The sequence below is a fragment of the Drosophila guanche genome, unplaced genomic scaffold, assembly GCF_900245975.1.
Source record: "Drosophila guanche unplaced genomic scaffold, DGUA_6, whole genome shotgun sequence".
NCBI lineage: Eukaryota > Metazoa > Arthropoda > Insecta > Diptera > Drosophilidae > Drosophila > Drosophila guanche.
In genome coordinates this window covers 6,886,164-6,913,155 of record NW_022995743.1, presented here as the reverse complement: position 1 = coordinate 6,913,155, position 26,992 = coordinate 6,886,164, and the positions used below count along the sequence as shown (strand labels likewise).

The following is a 26,992-nucleotide window of genomic DNA, read 5'->3' as shown; positions in this document are numbered from 1 at the left end:
TGTTATTATTTAAAAAGGTACTCCTTGTGGCGACTGAAATTGAGATCCATTTATTTGTGTATTATTGTGCTAATCCCCCGGAATCTACCCATAGACCTGCAATCTGTTTCACATGGCTACCCCGTTCCAGGCACAGTAAATTCCTCTCTGCCGATTTTCTCAATTAAAATGGTTTTTTGTTTTGACATGACAGCGGAGTAAAGTCTAGCGGTACCGCTCCGTATTTGGTTACGGGCCATTCTGTCTAATATGCATTTATTTGGCTCTGCTTATTTACGGCATTTCCATTGTAATTGATTATAAATTGCAAAAAGCGAAACGGAAACCCTCCCCACTACGCCGTGCTCCCCGTGGTTTCAGCCTGTGGCCCGTCGTCAAAGTCAAAGTCGCGTCATCGAGCACCTGCAATAAATATCGACTTGAAATGATTAATGCCGGCACACAATGCCACCCGCTCCTCGAGGGGCCGCTCTCAGTTTTGTTTTAAGTACAAAGGGGGGGCAAAGGATTATACGAGTATAAACTCGTATTTACTGGCATATATGGAAATGACTTGGCTTGATGGCTGATGTGGCTTTGACCTTGGACGGGGTTTGATTTAGTTTTTGGCATTCCTTTTCGCTGTTTTATGCCCATTTCTGTTTGTTCTCGCTGCCTCCCCTCCCCTCCCGTCGCCCGTTGTGTACGTTTCATTTGATTGCCGACGCGCACGGCAGCCTTTTCCCTTTTTCCTGGGCAACTTTGCATGTCTTTGATGAATTTGAAATTGTCACAAATATGAAAGTTTTTCACTTGCCAGCGGCAGAGCGGACGACTACCCCCACATGCTCGCAGGAGTGACAGTAGAATTTGCATCCAAAACTTTTTTTCCCACATTCACATTGAGCGACGCGTACGCATTCCTTCTCTCTCTCGCTGCGAGCAACGGTAATTGTAGATTAAGCTGTAGATAATAGACAGATAACAGAGTAAATCCGAAAGTGCAACAAGTCCTCAGTCCTCAGTCCTGAAAATGCATTAAGATGGGACTCAGTACAGCCAAAGTTGATAACTTTTCTGGTAATTGCTGCGTGGGCACTGAAATGAAAACAAAAGTTCGTGCGAGTTCATTGAGTTGAGCAAAAAGTTGGCAGACCTCATTCAGACCACAGTCCTGGGCAGATGGGGATTGCACATGTCTCTGGCACTGATGTGTGGGGGCGGAAATGGAACAAACAACCGAACCAAACCAAACCGAACCAACTGGAGCCAAGAGAGAGCGAGCATAACAGGCACCGAGCGACGCCTTGCCAACGATATGATTTTGTTGATTGTTTTGTTGGTAACATAAACGGGGAGACACGGAGAGGCCCGAATGGCGGACTCGTATCCGCCGTTTACGAATGCGACTCGGCAGCCTGTTTGGTCCTGCTGGTGCAGGCTGGTGCTGTTCATTCACAAAACGCAGTCGATGCACGGCAGGCAAGCAGAGTGAACGTGGAAGCCTCCACAATCGCAGAGCATAATTAGAGTTGGGGCCGGCCACAACATCGCTTCGAAGAGGCTCCAGCTCCAGCTCCGGCGGAGCGGGGCACGTACGTACTTCAAGTGGCTTTCGCTTTCGTGACTGCGGCCGGTTTTGGCTTCACAGTTTTTGGTGTTTCTTTTTCGGCTTTCGATTTCGGTTTCGGTTTCGGTTCTTTGGTGCTCTCTGTTTTGGTATTACGGTCGCGGTTTGGCTTTTCTCGGGCTGCTTTGTTGACAAAGTTATAGCCTCCTGGCTTAATGACTTCGTAATTGATTTGCATTCGATGTGCCACATTGATTGGCAATTGAAACGTAAGCCCAACCACACACACAGGACTGTTAGTCATCCTGCAACTCCACTCCCACTCCCACTCCCACTCCCACTCGCATTCATTGTCACCGTTGCTAATCAAAGCTTTGCCGAAACTTTGTCGCTGTCTGTCATCATGTCGCTGTCTGTGGCGAGCCGTCGTCGCTTTCAGACAGCTGGAACCGCGAACGGAACATCCAGCAGCTCGAGGAGCGCCTCCTCCGCCCGCTGCCCACTGCCGCTGCCCGCCAGTGTGCGCAAGCAACACTCCTTCATCGAGCCCGCCTCGAAGTACACGGCCCAGCAGCGGGGCTACCTGTCGCGCGGCCTCTCCGTCGGTCGCTCCATCGAGAACATACGCCAGAAGCTCTATCCCGTGAGCCGGCAGCCCAACCTCGCCGCCGCCGCCGCCTCCAGCCAGAGCTCGCTGCGGCTGAGGGAGAAGAGTCTGGTGGCCTGGTCCTCCACATCCTCGCTGCTGAAGCCCACGCTGGACCACCACGAGCCGGAAGGGCACACGCAGACCGATCACGCGGATCCAAAGAAGTAAGTGGAAGTCAGGGCACGACATTTCAGGGGGATAAGCTCTCTCCCAATTCCTATCCATGGAATACCATTTGTTTGACCTTGGTGTCAGGTGGTTGCGTATTGGAGAAGCCAACAAAGGAGGCTCCCACATACCCACATCCATATAAATATGCCGAAAATGACACTTTGGAGTGGGAAGGTGGAACAATTTGCATGCTTCACACCAGAATCAAACGTCAAAGTTGTATGTTCAGTGCATAACACACGCTAGACATGCTCAGGCTCGGAGCCAGGACTTGCGGCATACTTAAGTCGATCATTGCCCGACAAGATAGTTGCCAGAGTTAGTACCCCGGGGGGTGTACTCCATGGATTTGGGTTCAATGAACTTTTCTGCACTTTCTTTTCCTTCCCCTTTTTTTGGGCGCAAATTGCAAATGTAATTGACATGGTTTCATTTACCCAATCAAACCCACACCCAGACACACACAGACCCACAGACAGGAGTGGGTGTGGCGGCAGTAACCGGAATCATCGCCAGCTAATTTCTATTTCTGTGGCTGCTCGGGTGTGGGTGTTTGCATGTTGCATGCTTCGGAATCGAGAACAGCATAAATTGCCAAAATAATTTGATTTAAATTTAGACCAGGCAGCGGGCGGGAGCGGTGGCAGAGTAGGCCAGGTCAGGTCGGGTCGAGTCGGGTTGGGTCACTCGAAACTTTCGCTTCCAGCCTGACTGCATTTCCCTTTTGCAGCAGCGTGAAGGCGGACAAGAATCGCATCAATCTGAACATTGTGCTGGCCCAGACGATTCGGGCCACCAACGAGCAGGAGCCCATACCCAGTGACATCGATAGCGCCACGGAGAGCGGTGAACAGCCGCCCAGCCGACCGCAGCCAGAGCCAGCAGCTGCTGCCCACGGCCCCTCCTTGAGTGTCTCGCCCACAGCGCTGACTGTCCAGCGGCGTCCGCCCTTGGTGCGTGCTATGTCCGCTCCGGTGCGGGGTCTGGACGAGAACAGCAAGAGCGTGATTGCAGCCAGCAAGCGGAGCCAGCAGAAGCTGCGCCGCCGCAAGATCTTCACGCGCACAGGCTCCTCGGTGGCTGGCGGGGCATCGCCCCCAACGAGCGGCGTTGAGGGTTCCCTACTGGGTGGCAGTGACTCGTCCAAGAAGACCCTGGGCAGGACACGCAGCGTTGTGGCCCCCGATGTCATCACTCTCGTGTCGCTGCTGAGCTCCGAGGGCAGCGATTCGGAGCGGGAGGACAGCCACTCGGCGAACTCCACGCCAGGCGGCGGAGGCGACAAGCAGCCGCCGGGATCCACGCAGCGCAGTCCACAGAGAAGGGCTCCGCTCCTGCGGAAGACGGGCAAATCGGGTAAGTCTCGAGATCCTTCCAGGTTAGTCCCCGCCCTTCGCCCTCCGACCCACTTGCGACTGAGCTAAAGCTTTTTGGCAGTCTCGTTTCAAGACAGCTATCCGCCAACCTTCCAACTGGCGTCCAAGGAGTACTCGCACATGATCCGACGAGGCTCGATAGCCCCACTGGCAGCCCGGATTCGCGCCAATCGACCGCCCACGGCGCCGCCTGTGTCCATTTTTCTGAGTGAAGGATCCGCCAAGTCGGATCAGCCGTCGAGGAAGCCCATGCAGGCCATGCAGGCCACGCAGGGGGAGCTAATAGGCTCCGATGCCCCCCCGTCCAACATGTCGCCGGAGGAGGCCAAGAAGGAGAACAACAACAACGCGGTGAACTGCTCCGAGCGGCAGGACCACGACCACAACTATCCGCTGTACGTGCGCAGCATCAAGGAGCGCGAGTGCTGGAAGCTCTACCAGAAGATGTGCGCCAAGGGCGTGAGTGTCAGCTATGACACGGTGCTGCGCGGCATGCTGACCCCCACAGAGTTCCGGCACTTCCAGAAGCAGCGCGAGCAGGAGGAGGCCCGCGTCCAGCAGGAGGCGGAGGCCGCCGAGGCAGCAGCAGCGGCAGCGGCCCTCGAGGCCAGCGAGAAGGATGCACGCAAGCTGCCGGCCACGGCCATCGAGCGCCTCTCCGAGTCACTGCTCCAGAGCAAGTGAAGCCGGAGGATTAGTCAGACATGGACCATGACCATTACCATTGCATTTGTAGCCCAACTTGTGCACTTGTTAAGCACTCAGCTGAGACACAGATCAGCGTCCATGCCGTAGTTGTGTTATCCTTACTTAGACGACCCCCTAGGGGCCACAAATCAAGCTTGTGTGGACGTTGTGCCTGGCCAATCGCAAACGAAAGTAGTTCCCAAAGTAAATAAACAATAAAGTAACAAAGGACACGACACCAAAACAAGTTCCTGCCTCCGCTTGTGTTCTTGTGTATTTTTTATTCGATAATTAAAAGCAACAATTTACGATTTACGGGGCAACAAGCTGCAAGGATGGTAGATGGAAACACAGAAGAAAGGGAAATAGTTCAGAGATTCTTCTCGGATTAATCAGTTTGAAAAAAGGAAGCAATTGTTGGGGAGGATTGTTGCGCTTGATGGTTAGCAATAGTATAGAAATAAATGTGTAAACGTTGGGGATTACTTGGCCTGTTCCCGGCGTATGGAGGAGGCCAGATAGCAGGCGAGAAAAATGCCCAGAATCTGAATGAAGGCAATGCCAATGCCCACGCCAATCAGGATGCTGGCGTTCTTGTCGATGCGATCCTTCAGCTTGCCCACGCAGCCATCCTGGTAGAACTTGTCCTTGCCGAGGGCCGGCGAGTCCAGACAGTGTCCGACAGTTGTGTCAATGAACTGCGGCTGACAGCAGCTGGCCGGCAGCGTCTTGTTCGCGCTGATGGCCCGCCAGTCCGCCGGGGTGTCGACGCCGCAGCACATCAGCTTCCGCTGTATGTTGTCCCAGGCCATGGTGTCCTCGCTGTTGGAGCGCTTGATCGACTCCTGCAGGGAGCTCTTCACCATCATCTCCAGGTCCTTCTTGAACACGCTGGCTGCAATGCCCACGGCCAGCTCAACGATGAAGATGACGGCCAACAGAACGGCAAACTGTGAATGTGGAAGGCACCTTAGAAGTGGTTTCTGCTGCAGCTACTGGACTCTGCACCTACCGTTAGCAGGAGCGTTGGGGACTCCTTGATGGCGCCGAAGCAGCCCAGCGAGGCGATCAGGAATATGATCAGTCCCGTCACAATCAGCACAATGGGCGGCGCTATCACTCGGCCCTCCACAAAGTGATTGAACTCATTGACATCGGCCAGCACAATGGCTCCGGCAATGAGTATGCCCAGGCCCGAGAGCTGCAGGAATTCGATCGGTTTGATTAAGAGAACAAATGCCAATGGCAATATCCCCAATATATCCCCGCGCACAATTAGGCTAATGGCTTCCAATCAAGTCCTATTAGTATTTACATATCCAATTCTAATTGTTCGATTGACATCAGCGCCACCCACAACCCAGCGATATTTCCATGTCCCGTGTCCCGTGTCCATGTTCATGTCATTGCCAGTTTGGTCATTGGTTGTTTGCTCTGTTGGTCAATGCGAAGGACACACTGTGGTCGTGTCCTCCAGTTGCATGTCGCCACAATCAAATACACTCAAATCGCATTTGCAAATGTCATTGTCCAGCGATAATCATCTTAATGATCCCACCAAACAAGACTCTGTGCATAAGCGTGATTATAGTGCTGAAGGGGGAATTTATGAGGCAAGAATAAGTTGGAATGTTCCAGGCCATATGCCAAATATGAATCAGAGAAGTATTGATTGGGTTCGATTGGATATTCTAGGGACAAAACTGATAGCGCAACTGTAAACTGCTGGGGAAAGAGAACTTCAACCTGAAGGAATGGCATGAAAGTGCCAGCGAATGGGGATCATAAGTGCCCCAAGCATATCCTTATAAGATATCCTTATAACGCATCACAATTAAAGTACAAATTTCATATATTTAGGACTACTTGAAACACTCACCGCAAAGAGCACATTGAAGGCAAACAAAACATATTTGATTAGGCTCGGACCGCAAGAACGCATTTTGATTTGTACTCAATGGACGCCAATTTCAATGGACTATGATGGAGCAGAACGATCACTGGACGCGTCCGGTCAATGAGAAGCTAAACCACGAACTGACCAGAGCAACGCTCCGGCTGGGCCTTAGAAGCCTTCTGCTGGCTCGGCATTTGTGTTGTGGCCAGTCGGAGGTTGGCGCTGGCAACGGATTGGAACTGTCCGGCAGTGGCTAAAAGTAAAAGTGAGTGAAAGTCTTGGGGCCCCGTTTCGAATTCAGGCCAGGCATGATTAGTTCAGAATAGGGATAGGAATGGGCACAGGGAATAGCGAATAGGGAATAGGGTGTGCGGACGGGGTCTAATGCTTTGCAACCCATTTCGAACAGTAACTCGATACAGAGGCAAAAGCCAAACAACTTTGACCAGAGCAAGCTGGACAGGGTGATTGCTTACGTCCGCTGGCACCCTTCGGCCTTTCTTTATTTTGGGTTGCGTGAAGCTTACCTAACCCGCACCACTGTTTCTTTCTTGGTGGGTCATTGCACTTATTACCATAAAAACTCTGCTGGCATTTCCCTTTAAAGTTCAGGCTCGCCAGCCCAGCCACTTCACACTTTGGACTAGACCGGGCTCAAGGCGAAATTAATTGCGTGCTTTCGTGTGAAGGCAATAAACGCTCTCCAGGAAACCCGAATTCAAGACTGTGCAAATAATTAAAGACGCCCAGAAGTATGCTACAGTCCAGTCATCAGTTGGCCCCATTTGTGTGCAGAGTCTGAGGAGCAGAGGGAGAGGGAGAGAGGCTTTGGGTGATGTTATTGTTGCGTGTCGGAACTTATTGCTAGAAGTAGCTCGAGACCCCCTGGCTGGGAGGAGTCCTATCTGGTCGTAGAAATCTGACCACTTTAGCCAAAAAAAAAAACAAAAACAAGAACTGTTGCTTGACCAAAAGTTCTGGAAAGAATCCGCTGGGCAATCCACAGAAATTGCAGTTCCATGAATCAGTTGAAGTTGAAGCTTCATTAGTGTCCGCGAGTTAGCCGAGGGAAACCTTTAAAGGTACCAAGAAAGAGGTCTATGGAGCCTAACATTAACTACCAATGGAGGAAGTGAAAGTATTCAGCGGACTCTAATGAACCCACCAATAGATTGCAGGTCATAAATAACTTGCCGACAAGACTCCTGTTTGGTAATTTAAAATGTGAACAAACGATATGGTTATCGGTTGCTTTCTTTCCCTACTTATCTGAACAACTGCAAAAGACTCAATTCAATGTATAACAAAATTTTATTATCAAACATTTCAAAACGTAATACAAGTAACGCTGATTATTCTCTGCAGTGTTTTAGTTTTGGGTGGATAATGCTGTTGGAGTATTATTAATTGGTATGTGTGTGTGTGTGTGTGTGCAAGATGAACGATCCCATGCCACATGCTCTGCTCGGCTCTCATCATGCGAGTGTTAGACGCTGCGCGAGAGGAAGAGAGCAACGACAACGGCGAGAATGGAGAGAGAGCTCCGCAGACCTCCGGCGCCGCCATCGCGGCATGGCCACTCGTCCACATCCGAGCTGTAAGTAGAGTGGGTGCACAGATGTATTCTAATCTTCGGCTAGTAGTGGGATTCACACATAGAACGGGTGCGGATACGGATACGGATACGGATACGGATATGGTGGGTATGGGTACGAGGGATAGCGCTGGAGTGGATAGAGAACATGATCTTGTGGCTGCTCATGGGGCACATAGTACAGTGGGGGCTGGGGATGGACATGATGGTGTGCTGATGGTGTTCGTATTGGTGCTGCCTCTTGAAGCTGCTGTGCGACGCCACTGCAAGACAGAAGCCAGACCAGAAGTTGAAGCGAGCAAAGATTGATGAACTCCGGAGCGTGGTTGGTGGGTTAGTATAAACTGAATTCCAATTTCCAATTAGGGTGGCAGGCCATTCCAGATGCTCTTACTTCTAAGTTTTTCGATACGCATTAATGGGAATTATGTTAGTACAAGTTAGGGGTAACAGTGGCAGCCAGCCCACCCCACCCGGAATGAGCAATCGATGCAAGAGTTTGTTTAGGCCAAGAAAAATATGAATGAGTTGCTACATGCCCGTAAGTATGTTTCTATGAATATGTTTAGCTTGGATTTCGGTTAATTATTGTTGTTTTTATTACACACACACAGAGAGAGAACAGGAGGAAGAGCGGCGGAGAGAGTCAGTGAACTGCGACAGTTTGTGGAAGAGAAAAAAAAAACGTGTGGTTTGTGTTTGTGTGTCCCCATGGGGGAGAGGGAAAAACAATCCATTAGCCGAAGTTACATGTAGAACGAGTACGTATACAAAAATATTCGAAAGTCATTCGATACTGTCTTTCTTTGACGGACAAGAGAGAGGTAGAGGAAGTTATTTACTTAACACCAATCACACCGCAGCCTGCAAGGGAAAACAAGAATAAATAATTAATCAATGGCAAAGGAATTCTAGAGCTAGCAATCCTCACCGATACGGCCACCCGCATTGCCCGTCTTCTTGGAGTCCACGTGATCGCCCAGTCCGAGATCGTCCTCCAGCTCGTGGACAACAACGGCACGTCCGATAATGCCACGGTTGCCGGTCAGACTGATCACCTTATCCGTGTACGTGATGTCAATGACGCCCGTGGAGTTGACCTCCAGGTTACCCAGATCGCCCACATGGCGCACCTCATGATCGGGACCGCCATGATCCACCTGAAAGCAAAGCAAGTCAACACTCATGAGTCAAGAGTAGAGGACACTCGCAAAGGACATGCTCACCTTGTCGGGATTATAGTGACCGCCCGTGCTGGTGCAGCCATTGCTCAGATCTCCCTTCTCGTGAACGTGGAAGCCGTGTTTGCCCTCCTTCAGGCCCTCCAACTGAACACGCACATGGACATTCTGGCCGCAGTCATTCTGTGTGAAGGTAACGTTCCCCTTGACCTGGCTGCCATCAGCTTGGACGGGTCCGCTCACATAGGCAATGGCCTGTATGGGCGTGTTACGCTGCAATTGGGAATCAAGAAGTTAAAATCGTTCTGGGGTTCAACCCGCTGGCACTTACCGTCTGAGCAGCAGCACAGATTGTGGCACAGAGTGCCAGAGAGATGACAATACTTTGCATCATATTTCAAGCTGAAAGGGAAGAAGGCTTCATTAAGGAGCTAGTAGAAGAAACTGGGATCATATTTAGCTAGAGCTAACCATCGCTCATCATCAGGTGAATATTCGCTTAATTTGAACACTGACCGCCCATTGAATCCGGGCAGCTGTGTGCGGAATTAAAGTGTCTAACCTCAATTTATGAGATCTATTTGTGGGTCATATATGATATACGATGTGCGAGTACCCATCCGTATATAAATGGACGGACGGACAGACACACACACACACACACACCAATCAATTTAAACGGCATTTTTCACAGGGTTAAGCGTGGCTGTGTGGAAGGTCAATCAACAATCTCTTTTTCATACGCAATTCATTTCCAATGCTCAATGAATGAATTATGAACTGGAATTATGGCTGCGGGGGAGTTTATCAGAGGAATGCTCGTTCAATGGCCCAGGTCGGACGGCCGCTTATCAGTTTGGCGACTGCGATATGCTGTAGATTTGGCTACGCTCTTGTACGTGCTCTACCTTTATCTGCGCACTCGAAATGTGAGGCACAATTTACGATTCTCACGGCTATATGTGCTGTGCCTGTCATCGTCCGCAACTTGTCCGAGACTTGTGCCTATCTGAGAAATGGAAATGCTAGACCCTTATTTGCGACGCTGCTCTACTCGCAGTTTGTTCCTGTTTATATATGCAAGGGAATCGTTCTGACCCCTGTGACAAATTACGGATAATCATCATTGTTTGTCCATCAAATGGGTGTTATTAGGTGTACGCCTGACAGAAAGTGTTCTATAATTGATTGGAAAATAATTGTCAAGGGTTCAAGCTCAGTCACAAGAGTTATCAGCATTGATGGAGTCCCTAGCATGATCCCTGAAAGCATGATACTTGTAATTACTTTTGGTACCCATCATTGAAAAGCGCTGAACAATTGAATTTTGCACACAATGGAGTTGTGTAAACGATGCAAAATGTGCAGATAAGATTGATGCATTAGTTTCAATACGGTAGATACTCGCAGAAGATGGCAAACAAGTGTCGTTCCCCGCTGATCAGAAATTCAGCAAAGGCGAAGCTGTAGGTAGCGCCAGTGTGGATTGTGTGGGTATTGCAATGAAGCTTGGCTTCCTCTTGGCAGCTTAAATTGCGACTCAAGTGCAGTCTTGCACCCACCCACACACACACACACACACACACACACACACACACGCTCGCTTGAGTGCGTGAACATAAGAATAACTGGTTACATTAACCCACCCAAGGGCACGCGGACGACGAACGCAGCGCGAAAAAAGAAACACAAAAAAATGAACTGTAAATTTAAGCTGCGTTTTGCGGTAACTGGTTTCGATGCGATGTCTCAGAGTTCGTAAATGAAAACTGGCTCGAAAGAATAAATAATGAATCATTATGAATTGATCCTCGTCTCAGATTTAGTAATTAACTTCACCTTCGCCAATTGTTCCACTCACACTTGTTCTTTTTAATTTCAGCTGGGTGCGTACTCACCTTGTTAGCAACTATGTACTTAATGCTGATTACTTATATTTCACGAAAAATCAACCAATTTGTGCAATTGTCGGCGGAGAACTGCGGACAAGTCTCGGGCTTTGCTGCCGCAAATCAACTTTTTTGACTGGGAAGAGAGAGAGAGAGAGAGAGAGAGAGGCGCACCTGAGATTGGATCGTGTCGTGTGTGTGGGAGAAATCTGCGCTCGCTCTCCTCTCTGAATTACTCTCTCACATTCGCAAAGCTTTAGCAAGTGCTGAATTTGTACGGTTAGTCTGAGTATTTAAACACCAGAAATGGCTTACACTTATCAATCGTTTAGCTTTACTGTTCAATTGTATTGTTCAATTACGAGTTTAATAATTGTAACAACACAATGAATACCCCTTATACAATGCAGCGACACGCTAACGTGAGGTTTATTTCAATAGTTTATCGCCATCGCGTCACAAAATACGTGCTCGGCTCGTGCCTCCACCTACACTGACGGCGCTCAGATTGGTTTCGAGTGCATAAGCTGCATTCACTATCGCGGCACAAAATACGTGCAGTGCTCGCTCGTACAGTGGTGGATAAAACTAATGGACATGCCCTCAAGCACATGGATGCCAAAGCTTCGGTTAAAGGTAATATTGTTAAACCATTTATTTTAAATGACATAATATTTTCGTTCATTTTCGTACTACTCCTTGGGTATGTCGTAGACTCCGCACTCTCTATTGGCAGGCAGCGAGACATCTGAAATAGATCCAATATTTATGAGACGATTTCATGGCATAAGTACTACTAGCTACCTATCTTATTGGGATAAGACAAGTTCAGATTGTCCATGATCCGAATAAACTCCTCCAGATCCTTGGTCAAACGCGGGTTGTACCGCTTCTCCTCCCAAACGCTGCTCTCTAGTTGTCCCCTGCAAGAATAAAAGTGTTGGCATTCGAGTTTCCCTTTCATCCACCTCTAACTCACTTGTAGTCATGGGCCGGATAGATGCGAAAGTAATCGGGCAGAGTAAAAATCTTGGAGTGGACATTTTCGTAGAGACTTTCGGAACTGCCCTCCTGGAAGTCTGTGCGTCCACATCCGCGTATCAAAACTGTGTCGCCAGTGAAGACGCAGCCCTGCGCCTTGATCACATAGCTCATGCAGCCATTGGTGTGACCTGGGGTGGCTAGGACATCAATGAAATGACTCCCAAATTCAATTCGATCGCCCTCCTCCAGATACACATCCGCCTTGGCTCCGCTGGCGGCGGCAATCATGGACTGGCAACCCGTCAGCTCCCTCAACCAACCGCTTCCCGTGATGTGATCCGCATGCAAGTGTGTGTTGACTTTGGATTAATAATTAAGACGCAAGTGATATTAGTCATATTTAGTTTACTGAGATGGCTCAAGCATATTCACTGGCATATTTGAGCTTGAAGCCCAATTCCTTCACCAGCTGGGCATCTCGCTTGGCCTGTTCCAGCACGGGATCGATGACCACGGCCTCGCCAGTCTTCAGATCTGCCAAGAGGTAGCTGTAGGTGCTGCTCTCCTCATCGAAAAGCTGTGGCATCAGTTGGGAGAGTTTGCAAAAGGTTTTCATTGCTGAAGTTCGTATTACGTACTTGACGGAAGAAAAAGTCCGAAGTAAAGGGCTTGCCTACCGGCAGACTTGATGAATTATTCTGTACGTTTTCCGACTGCCAAGAATGAATTGCCATTGTACAGGGTATTGTTAATCCTTAAGGGTCTTACCGGCTGAGCAGCTGCACAGAGTGCCAGTGCAAGCGCAAATATTCGCCACATATTGATTCCAAACTGAAAACGATCAAGATATCAGACACTTCAATTCTGGCACTCAATGATTGAATTATGAGTGCTTGTTTATTGGACAGGGTGTGCGCTTATCGGTGTTTGAGTTTCGCTTAGCATATTTTTGGTACCTGTCGCGGTAATGGACGGGATACCTTTTCCTGTCTGCCTGATATTGATCATGTGTCACTGTTTGAAAAACTGATTGTGATCCATACATCCATACATGAATGGAGTTGGTACTATGATCATTCAGAAAGATTTGTATTTATTTCTATTTTTCAACGTACTTTTCAACAAACTGCTTCGAGTCTCTGGAATACTGTGAGTCGAAATCAACTTTCGAATGGGTATTGGCTCTGCTCTTATCTGTCAATGATTTAGTTGCCATCAATTAAATCTTATCAGCTTCAGTAGTCACACAAAATATACGACCAATATACGTCGGGGGCTGGCCCGACAAAGCACGATTTCTGCTACCAAATGAATTCAACAACTAATTAAATGAATATATTCGTGTATTCACATTAAATGATGTTCAATATTGTGCTAATTAAATCATCATACAATACGATGATCTCTCACTACTCCCTTATCGATATAGACTGTAAGTGCAGCGGAATAAAGAGCTCGAGTTCAAATGAATCTCTCCCCTTTACGTGAGACTCCTCTGCCTGCCGCCTGCCTAAAGGTAAATATAATTCTAATTCTAGTTTTGCACATGTCCGCCTGTTGGTGTCAACCATTTAAACACTACGTGGGGTGGGGGGGTGTCCCTGTGTTTCCAATCCTTGCCCTTAGATGAGCTTGTGCCTGCCCAGGGAGGCTGTGTGCAGGGGACTGCAGTTCTCGATGAGCATCGTCTGGCCCTCATCCGTGGGCGAGGCTGTGGCGAGGCTCTTGTTGTGGTTGCTATTGTTGTGGTGCATCCGTTTCATGGGCCGCTTCCGTTCCAGATCGTGGCCAGGGTGCAGTTCCACCGTCTGCAGGCTCTGAGCCCGCTGCAGGGACAGTCGCAGTGGCTTCTTTGGCGGCGTGGGTCGCGCCGTGCGGTTGCTCTCCGTCGCTGGTCTGGATTCGTTTTCGCTGTCAAAGTCCAGGGACTTGACGCTTCTCATATCGCTGGGTAGTCGGGTGCGCAGGGTCTGCGCCTCGCTCTGTCGGGGCGTGTCCCGTCGCCGTTCCAGTCTGAGGGGAGCATAGAAATTAGTATCGATGAAAGCTAGCGGTTGAGTCTCTGTTAACCTACCCATTGTACTGGTTGAGGTGCTCCACACTGCGGGCATGTGCGCTCATCAGATGCTCGCGGTGGAGCTGCTGCTGCTGTTGCAGGGGATCGCGTGGACGACGCTCGCGGTGGCGCTCCTTCTCGCGCCTGTGGTGCTGCATGTAGGCGGAGTCGCTGTTGATGGAGATCTTCGACGCGGAGAGCGACTTGGAGGGCATCGAATACATGTGGGGCAGTCGCTCGCGCATGTCGATGTGGGTGTTCTCCTTGATCAGGGTTTTGGTGACGTGCGCGGGCGTCTGGGCGCCATCGTCGCCCATCAGTTCTATTGGCTTGCCCCCCACCAGGGTGGTGATGTAGTTGCCCCGCTGGAAGATGAGCGGCTTTTCGGGCGGTGTCGAGGGGGGAGATGAGATGCTGATGCTGGTCACGTGCTGCGACTGGCTGGTGGGTGTCTGATGCAGTTGCTGCTGCTGCTGGTGGTGCTGCTGCTGCTGCTGCTGCTGGTGGTGATTGGGCTGCTGCTCCTTGACTGTCTGCAGCTCTCGCACCTGCTCCTCCAGGTAGGAGATGCGATGCTGCAGTCGCATGTTGTTCTCCTTTTCCTGGTCGAGCTGCTTCTGGGGTATGGGCAGGGACTTCTTGCGCAGCACCACCATCTGGCACTTGCCGGAGTTGCCCACATGCTTCTGCAGCTCCTCTTTGGTCTTGCTGGTCACCAGGCGTCCGTTGATCTCCAGTATGCGATCGCCCTTGTACAGTCCGTCGCCCTCCAGGGCCCACTCCACATAGAATCCCGGCTGATCGGCCCGCTGCTGGGCTGCCCAACGCCCGGACGTTGCATGCACCGCGTGCAGGCTGAGCGACACCCCAGAGCTGATGATGTTGTAGAGGGTCTGGGCCTCCGGCTTGGACTTCTCCAGCCTGGCCTGCAGTGCCCGTGCCTCCTCCACTATGGACAGCATCTGCAGCTCCTCCCGGCCCAGGGCGTACTCCAGCTCTGCCTGCCGGATGCGGATGTCAATGTTGCTGGAGGAGAAAGAGCAGCGATTAGCGTCTGCTTCGGCTTGAGCTGCTCACTCATTACTCACTCTGTGATGTCCAGCTTCTCGAGGGCACTCTTCAGGTTCTTGATCTTGATGCGCTTGTTTTCCGCCTCGGACTTGAGTCGGTTCAACTTTTGCTCGGCTGCCGGCTTCTCCGAATCGTCCAGCGGCGGTCCGCTGGGGCGCGGCAGCTTTCCCAGGCACAGCTGGATGCGCAGATTCTGGATGACGGCCTCGCGATCCTGCAGAGCCGAACGCAGCTCCTTTGACTCGCTGCGCGTGGAGCGGGATGAGAGCGTTCCGCCCAGGGATCCACCCTTGCGTCGTCTTCCCGTGGTGGAGCTGTGGCTGGTCGTGTGGCCATTGCCTGGATCATGGTTCTCGGCTGCCACTGCGGTGTGCAGACTATATTTGGCAGCACTGCCACAACCCTTCGGATTCAAAATGGTCTGTAAAAATAGGAAAAAGTTACAGATATTAGATGATGTTTCTTCATGGGGAAAGTCATTGTGTTTCGGGAGTAAAGCAATCAGGTTTGAGTGTGGATTACGCAGGCTTGTTTATTTTATAGATTACAAATCTCTTGGAAGTATTTTGATATATTTATGTTGGATTAGCTGCACTCGAAGTGTCTTCATGGGAATTTGATTTACTCCTTGGGAATATCGTAGACCCCGCACTCTCGATTGGCGGGCAGCGAGGCGTCTATCTTCTTGGGATACGGCAGATTGAGGTTGTCCATGATTTTGATAAACTCTGCCAGATCCTTGGTCAGTCGGGGGTTGTATCGCTTCTCCTCCCACACGCTGCTCTCCATCTGTCCCCTGCAAGGCTCAAAGTATTAGCACTCGACTTTCCCTTCACTTTCATCCACCTCCAACTCACTTGTAGTCATGGGCCGGATAGATGCGATAGTTCTCGGGCAGCGTAAAGATCTTGCTGTGGACGTTTTCGTACAGATTCTTGGGGCTGCCCTCCTGGAAGTCTGTGCGTCCGCAGCCGCGTATGAGGAGTGTGTCGCCAGTGAAGACACAGCCCTGATCCTTGATCACATAGCTCATGCAGCCATTGGTGTGCCCAGGAGTCGCCAGTGCATCAATCACATGACTCCCAAAATCGACGCGATCGCCCTCATGCAGGTGGCGGTCCGCCTTGGCACCGCTGGCGGCGGCAATCACCGACTGGCAGCCCGTCAGCTCTCTGAGCCAGCCGCTGCCCGTTATGTGATCCGCGTGCATGTGTGTGTTGACTGAAATACGTGCGTGGAATGATGAAATGATCTCCAAGGTGATAAGAGCACCCCTCTCCTCCCCGCTCACTCACTGGCATATTTGAGCTTGAATCCCAATTCCTTCACCAGCTGGGCATCTCGCTTGGCCTGGTCCAGCACGGGATCGATGATCACGGCCTCGCCAGTCTTCAGGTCCGCCAGCAGATAACTGTAGGTGCTGCTCTCCCCATCGAACAGCTGTTGGTGGCGATGGTTAATCTCGGCTGAGTTGGGAAATTTCATCAGATGCGTTCGCATTACGTACTTGCCGGAAGAAGAAGTCCGGCGTGAAGGGTTTCCGTTCCGGCAGACTCATTGTCCCAAATTGACTGTGGACTGATCGTAGTGTTAGCGACTGTGTTCTGCCGCGATTGCTGGCCAAGATCGGCTGATTCTGGTGGCTGACTGAAAGCCGCTTGAGGGCGGACAGCATATTGGAGCCAACGATTCGCATTTTGTACGCTGGGGGCGAGGTGAACTTCGGTTCTAATGCTTTTCGCTCGTTCGCTTTCGGTATTTGTTGTTCGCTGTTCGGTTTCTGTTCTTCTCTGTTTACTTGTTATATAATCGCTGGCTCATTTATTGTTAAACATGAATCAGTTCAGTTTTGTTGGCTTATGGAATCAAGTTTCCTAATATTGTAAATTACTGATAATTGAGCACTTGTTGTTGTTGTTGTTGCTTGAGTTTCGCTTAAAGTCTCTCGTTTATCACACTTATCACAGTACAATTATTCATAGGTGCACGCCAGCACAATGGAAATGTTGCGGGTATATGCATTAAGTTTACAACAAACACTTATGTCCAATTTAAGGAGAAACAAACACAAATTTTAACAAACAAAACACAGAACGTCAGCAGCGCCGTGGTGCCACAGAGAAATCAGCTGATGAGGTGAATTTCTCTCTCAGCTTTTGGCGCTGCCGGAGCTTTTGGGTTTGGCGAGCTTGAAGCTACATACATATGTACAAACATGCACACGAATGTACACATATGTATGTAAGTTTTTTGCCATGTAAACATTATGTAGAAATGCTATTTTCGGCGGGGCATGAATGACAGTTGCAGCATAATTACTAATCAGTTTGCGCGTTTTTAATCACGTTCCCATAGGATAAGCTGCACAGTGTGTGCTTCCGTTTGCAACATGAAAAAATTAGCACACCACCCCATAAGTGAAACCCCGAACCGTTACACAGTCTTGTCTCAGCTGCACTTACATAAATGCAACAACCACCGCCTTGGCACAATTGAAGCTTCCTTTCACCCCTCTGCAGGCAACCCCTACCTTTGGCTCGAGGAAGTTGCAGTTGTTGAGAAATTTGTACAAAATTAATAACACAGTGGGGAAGGGGAGGTTGAAGGAAATCGAGACTGGACATTGTCCAGCCCAGACAGAAACGAGAACGTGAGAACTTCTTCACACCGCGGATTGGGCCCTACAATTTCTTGACTTTTACATTCAGATCATAAATAAATTTGCATATATTAGAAGGTAGTTTCAAATATCAAATGCGGGCTGGGATCTTGTGCTCTCTGCCGTTGAGTAATTGATGTAATTTTGTGGAAGGAATTAATTGACCGTTGGCAATGGTAGGGATCTGTATCTGTCGTCAAGAAGGGTGTGAAAAGCAGACCCTTCTTTTGGGGTGCGGTTTGTGGAAGGTCTTCCGAGCAGTGTACTTCTGATGTTCCATTCCATGCAAATAGTTACTCAATCTTTGGGCGAACTACAAACGTAATTCATATGTACATGCTCGTATTGGTTCAGCCATTAGTTATGGCCAATTTACTGAGTCTATTTATAGATGTTATATTGCCATGGTTTCCTCTCCAACGCCCCTTGACTAAACACCTGTCGGCTAATGAGACGCATCGATGTGGATGCTGATGTTCGATGCTCGAACGCAGAAAGCAACAAAATGTAGTTACGAGGGGAGTATATTCGTCACTCACTCTTGCTTTCAATCATCTGACTGCGAGTGAAAGTTCCATGGTGGTGTCGGACTTCTTTCCCCCAAATTGCTAAGCAGAAATCATTTGTTGTGAATGACATTCCTCTCCCCGTTCCACCGCACAAAATAAAGAGTATCTCCAACTTATTGTGCAAGTGGGAGAGGTTCATATGGGTGAAGTTCCATTTATATATTAAGTTATGATGATGCTCGTTGCTACAGAGGGCAAGTGTTAAAGATCTGTAGTGTGGGGTCAGAGGCTTCGCTTTCTCAACGTTTTTACTTTTCCCAAAACTTCACTACCTAGGATATGCCGGCATGAAATTCTTGAAAATTGAATCATATTCACACACTTATTCATTCCAGACACCCCGCCACCATTTGCAGCATTTCACACATAAAACCAGTACTTGTGTGTGGAAAAATATTTTGATTCATAGTCGAACAGCCAATCGGTTGAATGCAACTGAATGCACAGGTTGCATCGGAATGAATGACTCTGCATTGTTGTGGGCCGCGTGAAAGTGTTGCTTCAAAATGCATTCAAAGGCAATTTGCAATTCATTTTCGAAAAGTGTTTGTGTTTTGGGCCACTGCCATTTCCAACATTTTATTATCTGTCATTTACAAGATTTTCTTAGCGACGTTCCAACTTAATTTTTTGCTAAGAAAAATACTTCTGAAGGCTTACCTTCCCTTCGTACATTTCATCAGCAATTTGCTTGCATGTACACAACTTTGATGTATCTTTGGCTATTTGTGAATTTTCATTTTCGACAACTTTCTAGCGTGAAACGATGCAAAGTCTGGGTCTGTCTGGGTTGGGTTGGGATGTGCGTGTCAACATCTAATTAGCGTAGATAGCATTTTCGCTCTTATATAATCGAATCAGACAATGGGGCAGGGCAGGGATAGCTGTTGCATTAATTATGTGTACACACATATTTCTATATGTAATTTGGCCTTACACAATCGGCCTGCACAGATTGGTTTGTGTTTCTGCAATCGAATGAACTTACCATGGAGGCGGATTTCTGTTTGGCAAAGGCGCGATGATGCGCGGAAATCGGTTCGCTAACCACACTTCCGGTGTCCATGATGGAAATTGCTCAGTTCAGCACTGCAAGAGAGAGAGAGAGAGAGACACAGAAGAGTGAGAAATTTTAAGTGGCATGCTGGAGTGGAGTGGAGTTGAGTGGGACAGTGATATATGTCGTATCTGTGAGTGCACTTTGAACTTAACGCTTGGCAAGTGGACAGCCCCAGAAGACAGGCGCCCTGGCTGTAGCTCCTCAAAGTCACTTTAATTTGCGTTCCGCTTCGCAAAACAAAAACAATTGCCAGACAGACACTTACATGTGTATGTAAGCTTGTTAAGCCACTCATTCGTAGAGCATAAGAGCATACTCAGAGAGAAGAGTTTCAAATGGATAAGATACAGCACTTTTCATATATTCATTCTCTTTACCTCTAGCTATAATTGCTTTCTTTTCCGTTAAATCAAAGTAAAACTACTCAGAGGGTAACTTCTAGTCGCTATAGTCGACTCTTGCGGCATACGATTCCCCCTGGGTTTCGGTTCGCCGCTCTTAACAACTTTGGCACGTTACATTTACGATTCGTTGAAGGCAGTTTAATTAGCCGAGAAAAAGAACCTTCCTTCCTTCCTACCATGTGTCAAGATTTCTTTCCGTCATATCTTCCATATTACAAGTATGAAGAGAAGGAAGAGGTGGGGCGGCGGAAAGAAATGTTCATCATATGCAAATGAGCTAAGCTGTGGACGCACTTTCGGTGGCGGCTGTGGCAGTGGCACAACAAAGAAATGCATTCGATATGCAGATTCGCACAGCCGCAAGATGTACGCTCGGGGAGATACAATCTCCCAGATGAGGTTGCATAGATCACATTACTTAATGTGCTGGCAAAGACAACGGCAAACTCTTTTTCCTCTCCGCCCATACCCACTCGTCCCTTCGCTTTATGGGTTTTCACTTGTTTATTTTGCCTTTGTCGGCTTTGAAAGACAAAGCCCTTCCATTCATACTCGTGCATGGCTGTGGCTCTGGCTGCAATTGTCATAGATATGTACTTGTGACACACTCGTACAAATTGTATCTCTCATATGCATGCAGGAAAAGCGTTTGCCAAACACCGTTATCTTGGCTTTTATTGAGCTCTAAAGAGCCAGAAAAACGAGTTGTATGGAAAACCGTGTGAAGAAGAAGAACACCGACCCAGAACACTGCTGCTACAGCTAATGGAACTGCGAAAAACTTTCGTTTGAAAAGCTCTGACTGAAATGAGCTTTAGTGACTTTTACTAGAAATTCCAACTGTAGACTTTCGCCAACGACCATACTACGCTGAATACATCGGTTCTCGTCCGATCACCGAAATTAAGCAGCGTCGGGCGCGGTTAGTACTTAGATGGGGGACCGCTTGGGAACACCGCGTGTTGTTGGCATTGTCATCAAACTTTTTGCTGCTTTTTCTTTTTTTCTTCATATTCTTTTCATTTTTTCTACTTAAAAGTATTTAAAGCCAAGAAGGGGAAGAAAGGGTACAGCTTCCGCTGCTCAGTATCTGCTTATCTTTATCATATGTTTCTAATAACATCGCTTTGACATTGTACTATTTAGCTTGGGGACTGCTTGCCTGCGTTCAAGGTGGGAGCAAGTAAGTCATTAGTCTTGGAGAATAATCATCATGCTGGAAGCGCTGCCAGCGGCGTTCTACAAATTTCAGCTAGCTAAGAACTCCATCAGCATGTTGTCTAGGTCTGTCTTTTGGGGCCTATCTCTGGGATTGCGTGCTGGGACGGAAACTACCTGGGCAAAGCCGGCGGGAGGGGGAGCGGAGTGGGGCTGGGGCTTGTTTTGGTTAGCTCACCCAATGTGGGCCTATCATTAATCTAATTTCGCTTTAGTGTCTAATTATGGACTAGATGCCGGGGCTTAGAGAGAGACCTGGACAGAACGAAAGCCCCGTCGAGTACTCGCACATTAGCAGTCGGATTCGGATCTGTCTGTCGCTGGTTGAAGTTTGTTAGATGGCTTTGCTAATGGGCTGAAATTAAGGGGATCTAAGGGGAATCTGGCAAGAAAATGCCGGCATCTAGCAGGTAAACTATCACCAAATTGCAGCAGTGTCGGTTACAATTGGCTGTGGGAAAAGTCTGTCAAGCATGAAGATCGTTCAACTGCGGGCATATGCAGACACTGCCCCTGGGAGCTACCTTATATGCATGTAATTATTATTCTTGAATTTGCGTGGCCAACTTTGAAGGGTTCTCCTTTTGTCTTCTCTTCCATTTAATAAGAACGAGAGCAAGTGCAGCGAGCTCGAGCTCTGGCTCTGGCTCTGGCTCTGGCTCAGGCGCTTCCCAGGCATCGTGCATGTGGGCGCTGAAGCCACTGAAGCGCAACCGCACCAAGAACAAGTACAACCAACTAATAATTAAGTTATTGGCGATGGTGGCGTGATCGGGGTTGGTTACAGCGAAAAATGGATATTCTAGACTTGAGAACGTTGTCAACTTCATATTCATTTGTTTTAGTACTCCCATCTCTATCGTTTGAGGTACAGTCAGCTCTATAATCATTTCCATTTAGTCTACAATGGTGCTTAACGCGTTTCCGGCTTAAGAGGCAGACAGCTACAGAGGCAGAAACATGACAAACAGCCATGTTTATGAAGCAATTTGGCTCAAGGTACCGAAACAATGTTTCAAACCAAGAACAAGCTGCACATTGCGATACTACCTACCCGCGCGTACTGCACCAACTTTAAAATTCAAGTTGCAAATTGCAATTTTCGATGATGGCCAAGCAACTGGAACGGTGGATGTCCACTGGACAGTGGCAAGTGGCAAGTGGCAGGTCGAGGTGGCAAGTGAAACTTGTTCGAATCCGAATTCCGGTCTAGCTGAGAGATCTCATACAGCCAGGCCAGCCATTGGACGTGCCGTTTGGTGCTCCGCTTCGGCTTAAACATACACACCAAATGACCCAAAAACCACAAAACGATGACACGTTTATTCCGTTTTACCCGTGTATCATTTGTCTCCATTCCACTTGAATCTCGTGGTCGCCTCACCTTACTTGTCCGCCAAGGTCCCCACGGGATCGGTGCCTCTAACTGCGATTCTGTTGCAGATCATAAATAAAATTCCAATCAGCGAAGATCTCAATTAGAATTCGATGCCTGGCTAGCTCTCTTTAAGCTTGTACGAGTATCATATGCATTCCGCTGGGATGTCAGTCAAGTCGATAACACGAGTATTTTTATCTATTTTCAAAACTTCCCACGCAGCGAATTAAAAGTTTATGTGTATCTAATGCAGAGAAACAAAACCTAAATCCAATTTACAAATCTCCCTTCCTCTCTCTCTATACACATACATATTCTCTAATGTATTTAGAAGGCGTTTATTGGCACGCCCCTTCTGCTGTTGGGCAACAAGCCCAAGTTTTGAGCGCGCCTACAAAATTGTTGCGAGATGAGCTCAGTAGTGCCAGTATTGCCAGTGTTTGTTCGGTTCGCCCCCATAGCTTGTTGGAACAATGCAAATTATATTGCTCAATTGCTTAAATGGAGATGACACCTGGTTCTAACAATGTGTGTATGCCATAGTAAGTAAACTTATATAAAAAACTCGATTAACAGCTACATCTGTGACGCTTCGCTTAATGCAAATGAGAATCGCCCTGAGCTCAAGCAGAACTTTACATTATTTCTACATCGAATTCGTCTGTTAACTCTCTCTCTCTCTCTCTCTCCGTCTCTCTGTCACTGTTAAGCTTTTCCAGAACTCTGTTAAGAAGCATTCTGTTGGCACGTACATCGTAAGGGCCATCTGACGCCCGTCTGGCAGAGGCCTCTTTAGCTCAGTGGCAGAGCACTGGTCTTGTAAACCAGGGGTCGTGAGTTCAATCCTCACAGGAGGCAATTGCCAAATATTCTTTTTTCTCCATTTATTTTCGCTAGTTTGAAATGTATTTCATGGGTTGGTTACAAATTGTCAGCAAGGTTGAAATAGTTATTAAGTTATTAGCTTAATTCAGTTATAAATAAACATTTGCCCCAAGGGGGCAATGTCGAAAAAAGTTTGTTTTTCTTGTTTGTTTTATTGGGGTTTCCTCTGAAACCTTAACCCTGCTCTGTCGTAGTTTCCAAACACCTGGGTTGCCTCGTAGATACGGTATGCGTTTGTGTCATTTATGAGCTAATATATTTATCGTTCCACACACATTCGCAGATATAAATTTACCCAACAATTGGCCTGGCTTGGCATGTATTTTGTACGGTTTTTATGTGCTCAAGTGTCACTAAGTCAGGCCGCGACATTGATCATTTTAATCACACTCGGAGGCTGCCTGCTACATGGCCTACAAAATGGACCAGTAAAGAGCAACACACCAGCAGACCGGCATCTGGCTGAGAATAAGCTTAATAGACTTGACATGAATATGGAGATTTCTTTGTTGCTTTCGGGGTTTATGTTGGGGTAGAGTAGAAGGGTTATTATGTACTTCCAGTGACATTGGCTGAGAGGTCGTTGGCTGCTCACTTGCCAGGTTGTTCTAACATAAATCGGAGATACTTTAGTTTAAATATAGTAATTGTTTTTTAGGTATTCAATTTACCATGATTATTACTTGTAAGTATAAGTAGCAGAACGTGTTGCTGTACAGCTGAGTTTATCTTTTGGTCATTCTTTGCTTGGCTCTTGTAGTTTTCGCACATGGCTTCTGAATTGAAAACCGAAAGCACAGTGAAGCTAAGAACTGAAAGACCGAATAACTACTCATAGTAACCTTTGTTCTCTCTTGTGAGGGACCACCGTACTGGTTGTTTGTTGTGCAGCTGTTGCCGTCATGTCAGCTGATAATTGCCCATAATTTCAGTGGGCAATTATACTTGAATAAATGGCAGAGAGTGAATATCGCTCACAGTTAGAATGTCAGCTGCTCAACTCTCTTCTGGCCGGGTGGCTGGCAGTGCAGATTGGGGTCGTGAAAGTCTCCGCACTGGACAAATCATCTATGCAAATCAATTCTAGAAAGTCGGCTTAATACCAGACTCAGATCGAAGACCAGGAAAGTGCAAATTGCCCCTGGCCGGGCCACAGAGATCGGATATCCATGTGTTCATATCGCAACGAAAGCGAATTCGGAATCAATCGCTTTGACTTGGTTTATTTTTGTATGTGGAATGGAGATTTGCTACTCTCATTTTAATTGTTACAGCTCCTCTCTCTTGAACGAAAGTGAAACCCTCAGCCGAAACAGTTGGACAGATTAGTTAACGCACACACACACCACCACCAGCATGAAGATGAATGCAAACTTATCTCAAATCTGTGCTTTCTATTCCCAGTTACAATTCGAGTGGCCAAAAACAAAAGGCGGCCCGCAATACCCTCTGCTGCATCTGAGTCCACGCACAGACACGAACTGAAGCCCACAAAAAATTAAATACAGTCATCCGACAAATTTACATATCAACAAATACCTGAAACACAACAAAACATTGATTAGGTTGTTAGCATTGAAAACATCAAAAAGCAAACAAAAGTCAAAGGCAAACAGCAGAAGAGTCCAAAGAATATGTAAATAACCCTCTCGAGAGACCCGGCCTAGACATCCTGTAGAGTCGATAAAGGGTTTGGCATTTCAATGAAGAAATGGAAACAGAAACACACACACACACACAATTGTTATTCAAATGCAATCAACGATTCCCCAAAGGAAATATCTACTTAAAATTAATGAAAAAATCGAGATATAGAGAGCGATGGAGGGGGAGACAGGTAGGTGGGAGGAGAACGAACCTGCCACTGCATTTACCCAGAATCGAATAGAACAGAACCTGAGATCGTGATTCAACCGCAGAAACTTCATTTGTAATTATATGGTCAGAGATCGAATACTCCGACGGCGACTCATATTTGACTGATTGATTGGGGCTGCTGTAGGAATGCCAATAGAGGTCCCAGTCTCATCAGTGAATCAGTTTTAGCGAGAAACTTTGAACTTGATTGCCGTCCGACCGTTTGGCTGTTCGTCCAAGCCATATCAAGAAGGCAAGTCCCGTTTCAATGGCCAACCAACTAATTTATTCATGAGATTTCAATTTTCTCCAACTCTTTTGTCATGACAAGGTGGCTGATCTGAAAGTCCACGCCATTCCACCATAAATATTCAGACATCAGAACAGAACCCTTCACCCAGTGCTTGTGAGGGATTATGTAAGGCAGGTGCCACGAGAGGAGGAGGCGTGGCCTCCCAAAGGCAGAGGCACACAAAAACCAGCGCGAAAATTGCTCCATCATCATCATTATTATTGCTGTGACGACCTCGTTCGGCTCTGATATTTGTTTGCTCTGTACGAGTATGGGTACGGGTATTTAGAATGCACTAAGCCAGCGACAATTGATTCGATGATGAACCTTTCGGTTTCAGCAAGTGATTGAAAACTGTTTCGACGCACACAGATCGGATCGGCTGGGGCTTAACCAATAACCGAACAATGGATGTGCTCTCGAATGTGCACAAGTCAATGGAAACATTTCATTTCATTGCATTTGATTGGCGATGGAGGACAGGACAGGACAGGACAGGGCAGTGGCAGGGAGGAAAGCCTCAATTTGGTCTTTTGTGCCAATTATTTACACTTGAGACATAAATCAATGATGTCGATGCTTAGGCCGATTGTTTGGCTGCGGCTTGGGCTGCCATTTAAAACCGCATCGCGACCGTTACTAAATGGCGAGCGGCACAGATTTGTTGTAAATTATAGATATATTTTTGTAATTTTTTCGCTTAATTATTTCCGTTTGTTTTTCCGTCGAATTAAGTCTGTGTTTCCTTTGTTTATGGTAAAGTCTTCCTTCGAACGGACACAGGAAATTTACTCTTGAATTAACTGAACAAACACACTCACACACATAGACAGCGGCGCAGGCGTAGGAGTTGCTTCTCTTCCGTTCTCACACTCTCTTCCCCCTGGATTGCTGATTGAAGAAGGTTCAAAAGTCGCGCAGGCGCAGCCGACAACACGAAGCGAAGCGAAACGAAACGAAACGAAATATAACGTTGACAGAGCGAGAGCCACTGAACGTTGTTGTTCGCGTCTGTTTTAAGACTGAAATTCATGGCTTGATCAAGAGCCAACGCAGGCGCACATTTACTCTCTCTCTCTCTCTCTCTCTCTCTTTTAGAGCCGCTCTCTGCTTGTGGTGGTGGTGGTGGTGGATCAAGGCATATGCCATGTGCTCGTATAATTCCCGCTCTACGAGTCAGATATCAAACTCTCTCATAATTACTATGGTAATACACTCTCTGGGTGGATGTTTGTGTGCCGAGAGTGAGCACGAGAGAGCAAGAGCGAAGTGCATTGGGCTTGTCTGTGGATTTACTGGGCCAGACGCGACCCGCTTGTGATTGTAATGGTTAATAGACTTGCAGTGCATTGAACCCCCACTCCCTCGGTTCTTGTGGGTGTCTTGGATATTTTGACAGCTGCAGCATCCGAGATTTTTACGACCGATCTTGGTGTTGCCCATTTGCCTGCCGCTCCAGTTGCATCATCGCAGGGCGGACACATGGCGGTGCACTCACGCTTATCTCTCGACACTGTGCAACGCTCCAGTGAACGCGCTCGTGCGCAAAGTCAATTAAAATGATCA

The 26,992-nt window shown here is 47.9% G+C and overlaps 5 protein-coding genes and 2 non-coding genes across 13 annotated transcripts; 3 read left to right on the top strand and 4 right to left on the bottom strand.

The window, feature by feature from the left end:
* Positions 1-1,682: 1,682 nt before the first annotated feature.
* Positions 1,683-4,663, top strand: LOC117578890. 2 transcript variants are annotated; one of them, XM_034264689.1, is made up of 3 exons: positions 1,683-2,362; positions 3,100-3,725; positions 3,819-4,663. In XM_034264689.1, exons 1-3 carry the CDS (start codon positions 1,791-1,793, stop codon positions 4,427-4,429), a joined length of 1,809 nt encoding a protein of 602 aa, XP_034120580.1. In that variant the 5' UTR covers positions 1,683-1,790; the 3' UTR covers positions 4,430-4,663. The 2 variants fall into 2 exon arrangements, with proteins under 2 accessions (XP_034120580.1, XP_034120579.1); XM_034264688.1 differs by having other exon boundaries at positions 1,685-2,362; positions 3,807-4,663.
* A 93-nt stretch (positions 4,664-4,756) lies between these two features.
* On the bottom strand, positions 4,757-6,438 carry LOC117578892 (CD63 antigen). Its single transcript, XM_034264696.1, has 3 exons — positions 6,312-6,438; positions 5,445-5,633; positions 4,757-5,382 (listed from the first exon to the last, which is right to left on the bottom strand). Exons 1-3 carry the CDS (start codon positions 6,372-6,374, stop codon positions 4,915-4,917), a joined length of 720 nt encoding a protein of 239 aa, XP_034120587.1. The 5' UTR covers positions 6,375-6,438; the 3' UTR covers positions 4,757-4,914.
* A 1,183-nt stretch (positions 6,439-7,621) lies between these two features.
* LOC117578893 (extracellular superoxide dismutase [Cu-Zn]) lies at positions 7,622-11,138 on the bottom strand. Of its 2 annotated transcripts, none has more exons than XM_034264698.1 (6): positions 11,003-11,138; positions 9,436-9,506; positions 9,150-9,377; positions 8,855-9,083; positions 8,766-8,787; positions 7,622-8,186 (listed from the first exon to the last, which is right to left on the bottom strand). In XM_034264698.1, the coding sequence occupies exons 2-6, from the start codon at positions 9,496-9,498 to the stop codon at positions 7,979-7,981; spliced, it is 750 nt and encodes a 249-aa protein (XP_034120589.1). In that variant the 5' UTR covers positions 9,499-9,506; positions 11,003-11,138; the 3' UTR covers positions 7,622-7,978. The 2 variants fall into 2 exon arrangements, with proteins under 2 accessions (XP_034120589.1, XP_034120588.1); XM_034264697.1 differs by having other exon boundaries at positions 7,622-7,924.
* A 485-nt stretch (positions 11,139-11,623) lies between these two features.
* On the bottom strand, positions 11,624-17,230 carry LOC117578891 (persulfide dioxygenase ETHE1, mitochondrial). Of its 5 annotated transcripts, none has more exons than XM_034264694.1 (7): positions 13,093-13,118; positions 12,746-12,808; positions 12,616-12,690; positions 12,410-12,554; positions 11,973-12,336; positions 11,798-11,916; positions 11,624-11,741 (listed from the first exon to the last, which is right to left on the bottom strand). In XM_034264694.1, exons 2-7 carry the CDS (start codon positions 12,794-12,796, stop codon positions 11,686-11,688), a joined length of 810 nt encoding a protein of 269 aa, XP_034120585.1. In that variant the 5' UTR covers positions 12,797-12,808; positions 13,093-13,118; the 3' UTR covers positions 11,624-11,685. The 5 variants fall into 5 exon arrangements, with proteins under 5 accessions (XP_034120585.1, XP_034120584.1, XP_034120586.1 ...); XM_034264693.1 differs by lacking the exon at positions 13,093-13,118 and adding an exon at positions 12,934-12,949; XM_034264695.1 differs by lacking the exon at positions 13,093-13,118 and having other exon boundaries at positions 12,616-12,675.
* On the bottom strand, positions 13,303-26,435 carry LOC117578889. Its single transcript, XM_034264687.1, has 5 exons — positions 26,248-26,435; positions 19,321-19,421; positions 15,122-15,525; positions 14,052-15,059; positions 13,303-13,990 (listed from the first exon to the last, which is right to left on the bottom strand). Exons 2-5 carry the CDS (start codon positions 19,396-19,398, stop codon positions 13,600-13,602), a joined length of 1,881 nt encoding a protein of 626 aa, XP_034120578.1. The 5' UTR covers positions 19,399-19,421; positions 26,248-26,435; the 3' UTR covers positions 13,303-13,599.
* LOC117578894 lies at positions 20,649-20,767 on the top strand. Its single transcript, XR_004573400.1, has one exon. It is a non-coding gene; the product is annotated as a 5S ribosomal RNA (ribosomal RNA).
* Trnat-ugu lies at positions 23,179-23,250 on the top strand. Its single transcript has one exon. It is a non-coding gene; the product is annotated as a tRNA-Thr (tRNA).
* Positions 26,436-26,992: the final 557 nt, after the last annotated feature.

Excerpts from the sequence above, each read along its gene's own strand:
- LOC117578892 (XM_034264696.1), bottom strand. The coding sequence starts at position 6,374 with ATGCGTTCTTGCGGTCCGAGCCTAATCAAATATGTTTTGTTTGCCTTC. Across the intron at positions 5,634-6,311 it reads CCTTCAATGTGCTCTTTGCG|CTCTCGGGCCTGGGCATACT; the intron begins GTGAGTGTTTCA and ends GAATTCCTGCAG. Across the intron at positions 5,383-5,444 it reads CCCCAACGCTCCTGCTAACG|TTTGCCGTTCTGTTGGCCGT; the intron begins GTAGGTGCAGAG and ends CCACATTCACAG.
- LOC117578889 (XM_034264687.1), bottom strand. The coding sequence starts at position 19,398 with ATGGACACCGGAAGTGTGGTTAGCGAACCGATTTCCGCGCATCATCGC. Across the intron at positions 15,526-19,320 it reads AACAGAAATCCGCCTCCATG|ACCATTTTGAATCCGAAGGG; the intron begins GTAAGTTCATTC and ends CTATTTTTACAG. Across the intron at positions 13,991-14,051 it reads CACCTCAACCAGTACAATGG|ACTGGAACGGCGACGGGACA; the intron begins GTAGGTTAACAG and ends TGCTCCCCTCAG.
- LOC117578893 (XM_034264698.1), bottom strand. The coding sequence starts at position 9,498 with ATGATGCAAAGTATTGTCATCTCTCTGGCACTCTGTGCCACAATCTGT. Across the intron at positions 8,788-8,854 it reads CAATGCGGGTGGCCGTATCG|GCTGCGGTGTGATTGGTGTT; the intron begins GTGAGGATTGCT and ends TTTCCCTTGCAG. Across the intron at positions 8,187-8,765 it reads TGCGGTGTGATTGGTGTTAA|TGGCGTCGCACAGCAGCTTC; the intron begins GTAAATAACTTC and ends TCTGTCTTGCAG.
- LOC117578890 (XM_034264688.1), top strand. The coding sequence starts at position 1,791 with ATGTGCCACATTGATTGGCAATTGAAACGTAAGCCCAACCACACACAC. Across the intron at positions 2,363-3,099 it reads GATCACGCGGATCCAAAGAA|CAGCGTGAAGGCGGACAAGA; the intron begins GTAAGTGGAAGT and ends TCCCTTTTGCAG. Across the intron at positions 3,726-3,806 it reads GCGGAAGACGGGCAAATCGG|TCTCGTTTCAAGACAGCTAT; the intron begins GTAAGTCTCGAG and ends GCTTTTTGGCAG.
- LOC117578891 (XM_034264692.1), bottom strand. The coding sequence starts at position 16,800 with ATGCGAATCGTTGGCTCCAATATGCTGTCCGCCCTCAAGCGGCTTTCA. Across the intron at positions 11,917-11,972 it reads TATCCGGCCCATGACTACAA|GGGACAACTAGAGAGCAGCG; the intron begins GTGAGTTAGAGG and ends TTATTCTTGCAG. Across the intron at positions 11,742-11,797 it reads GTCTTATCCCAATAAGATAG|ATGTCTCGCTGCCTGCCAAT; the intron begins GTAGCTAGTAGT and ends GATCTATTTCAG.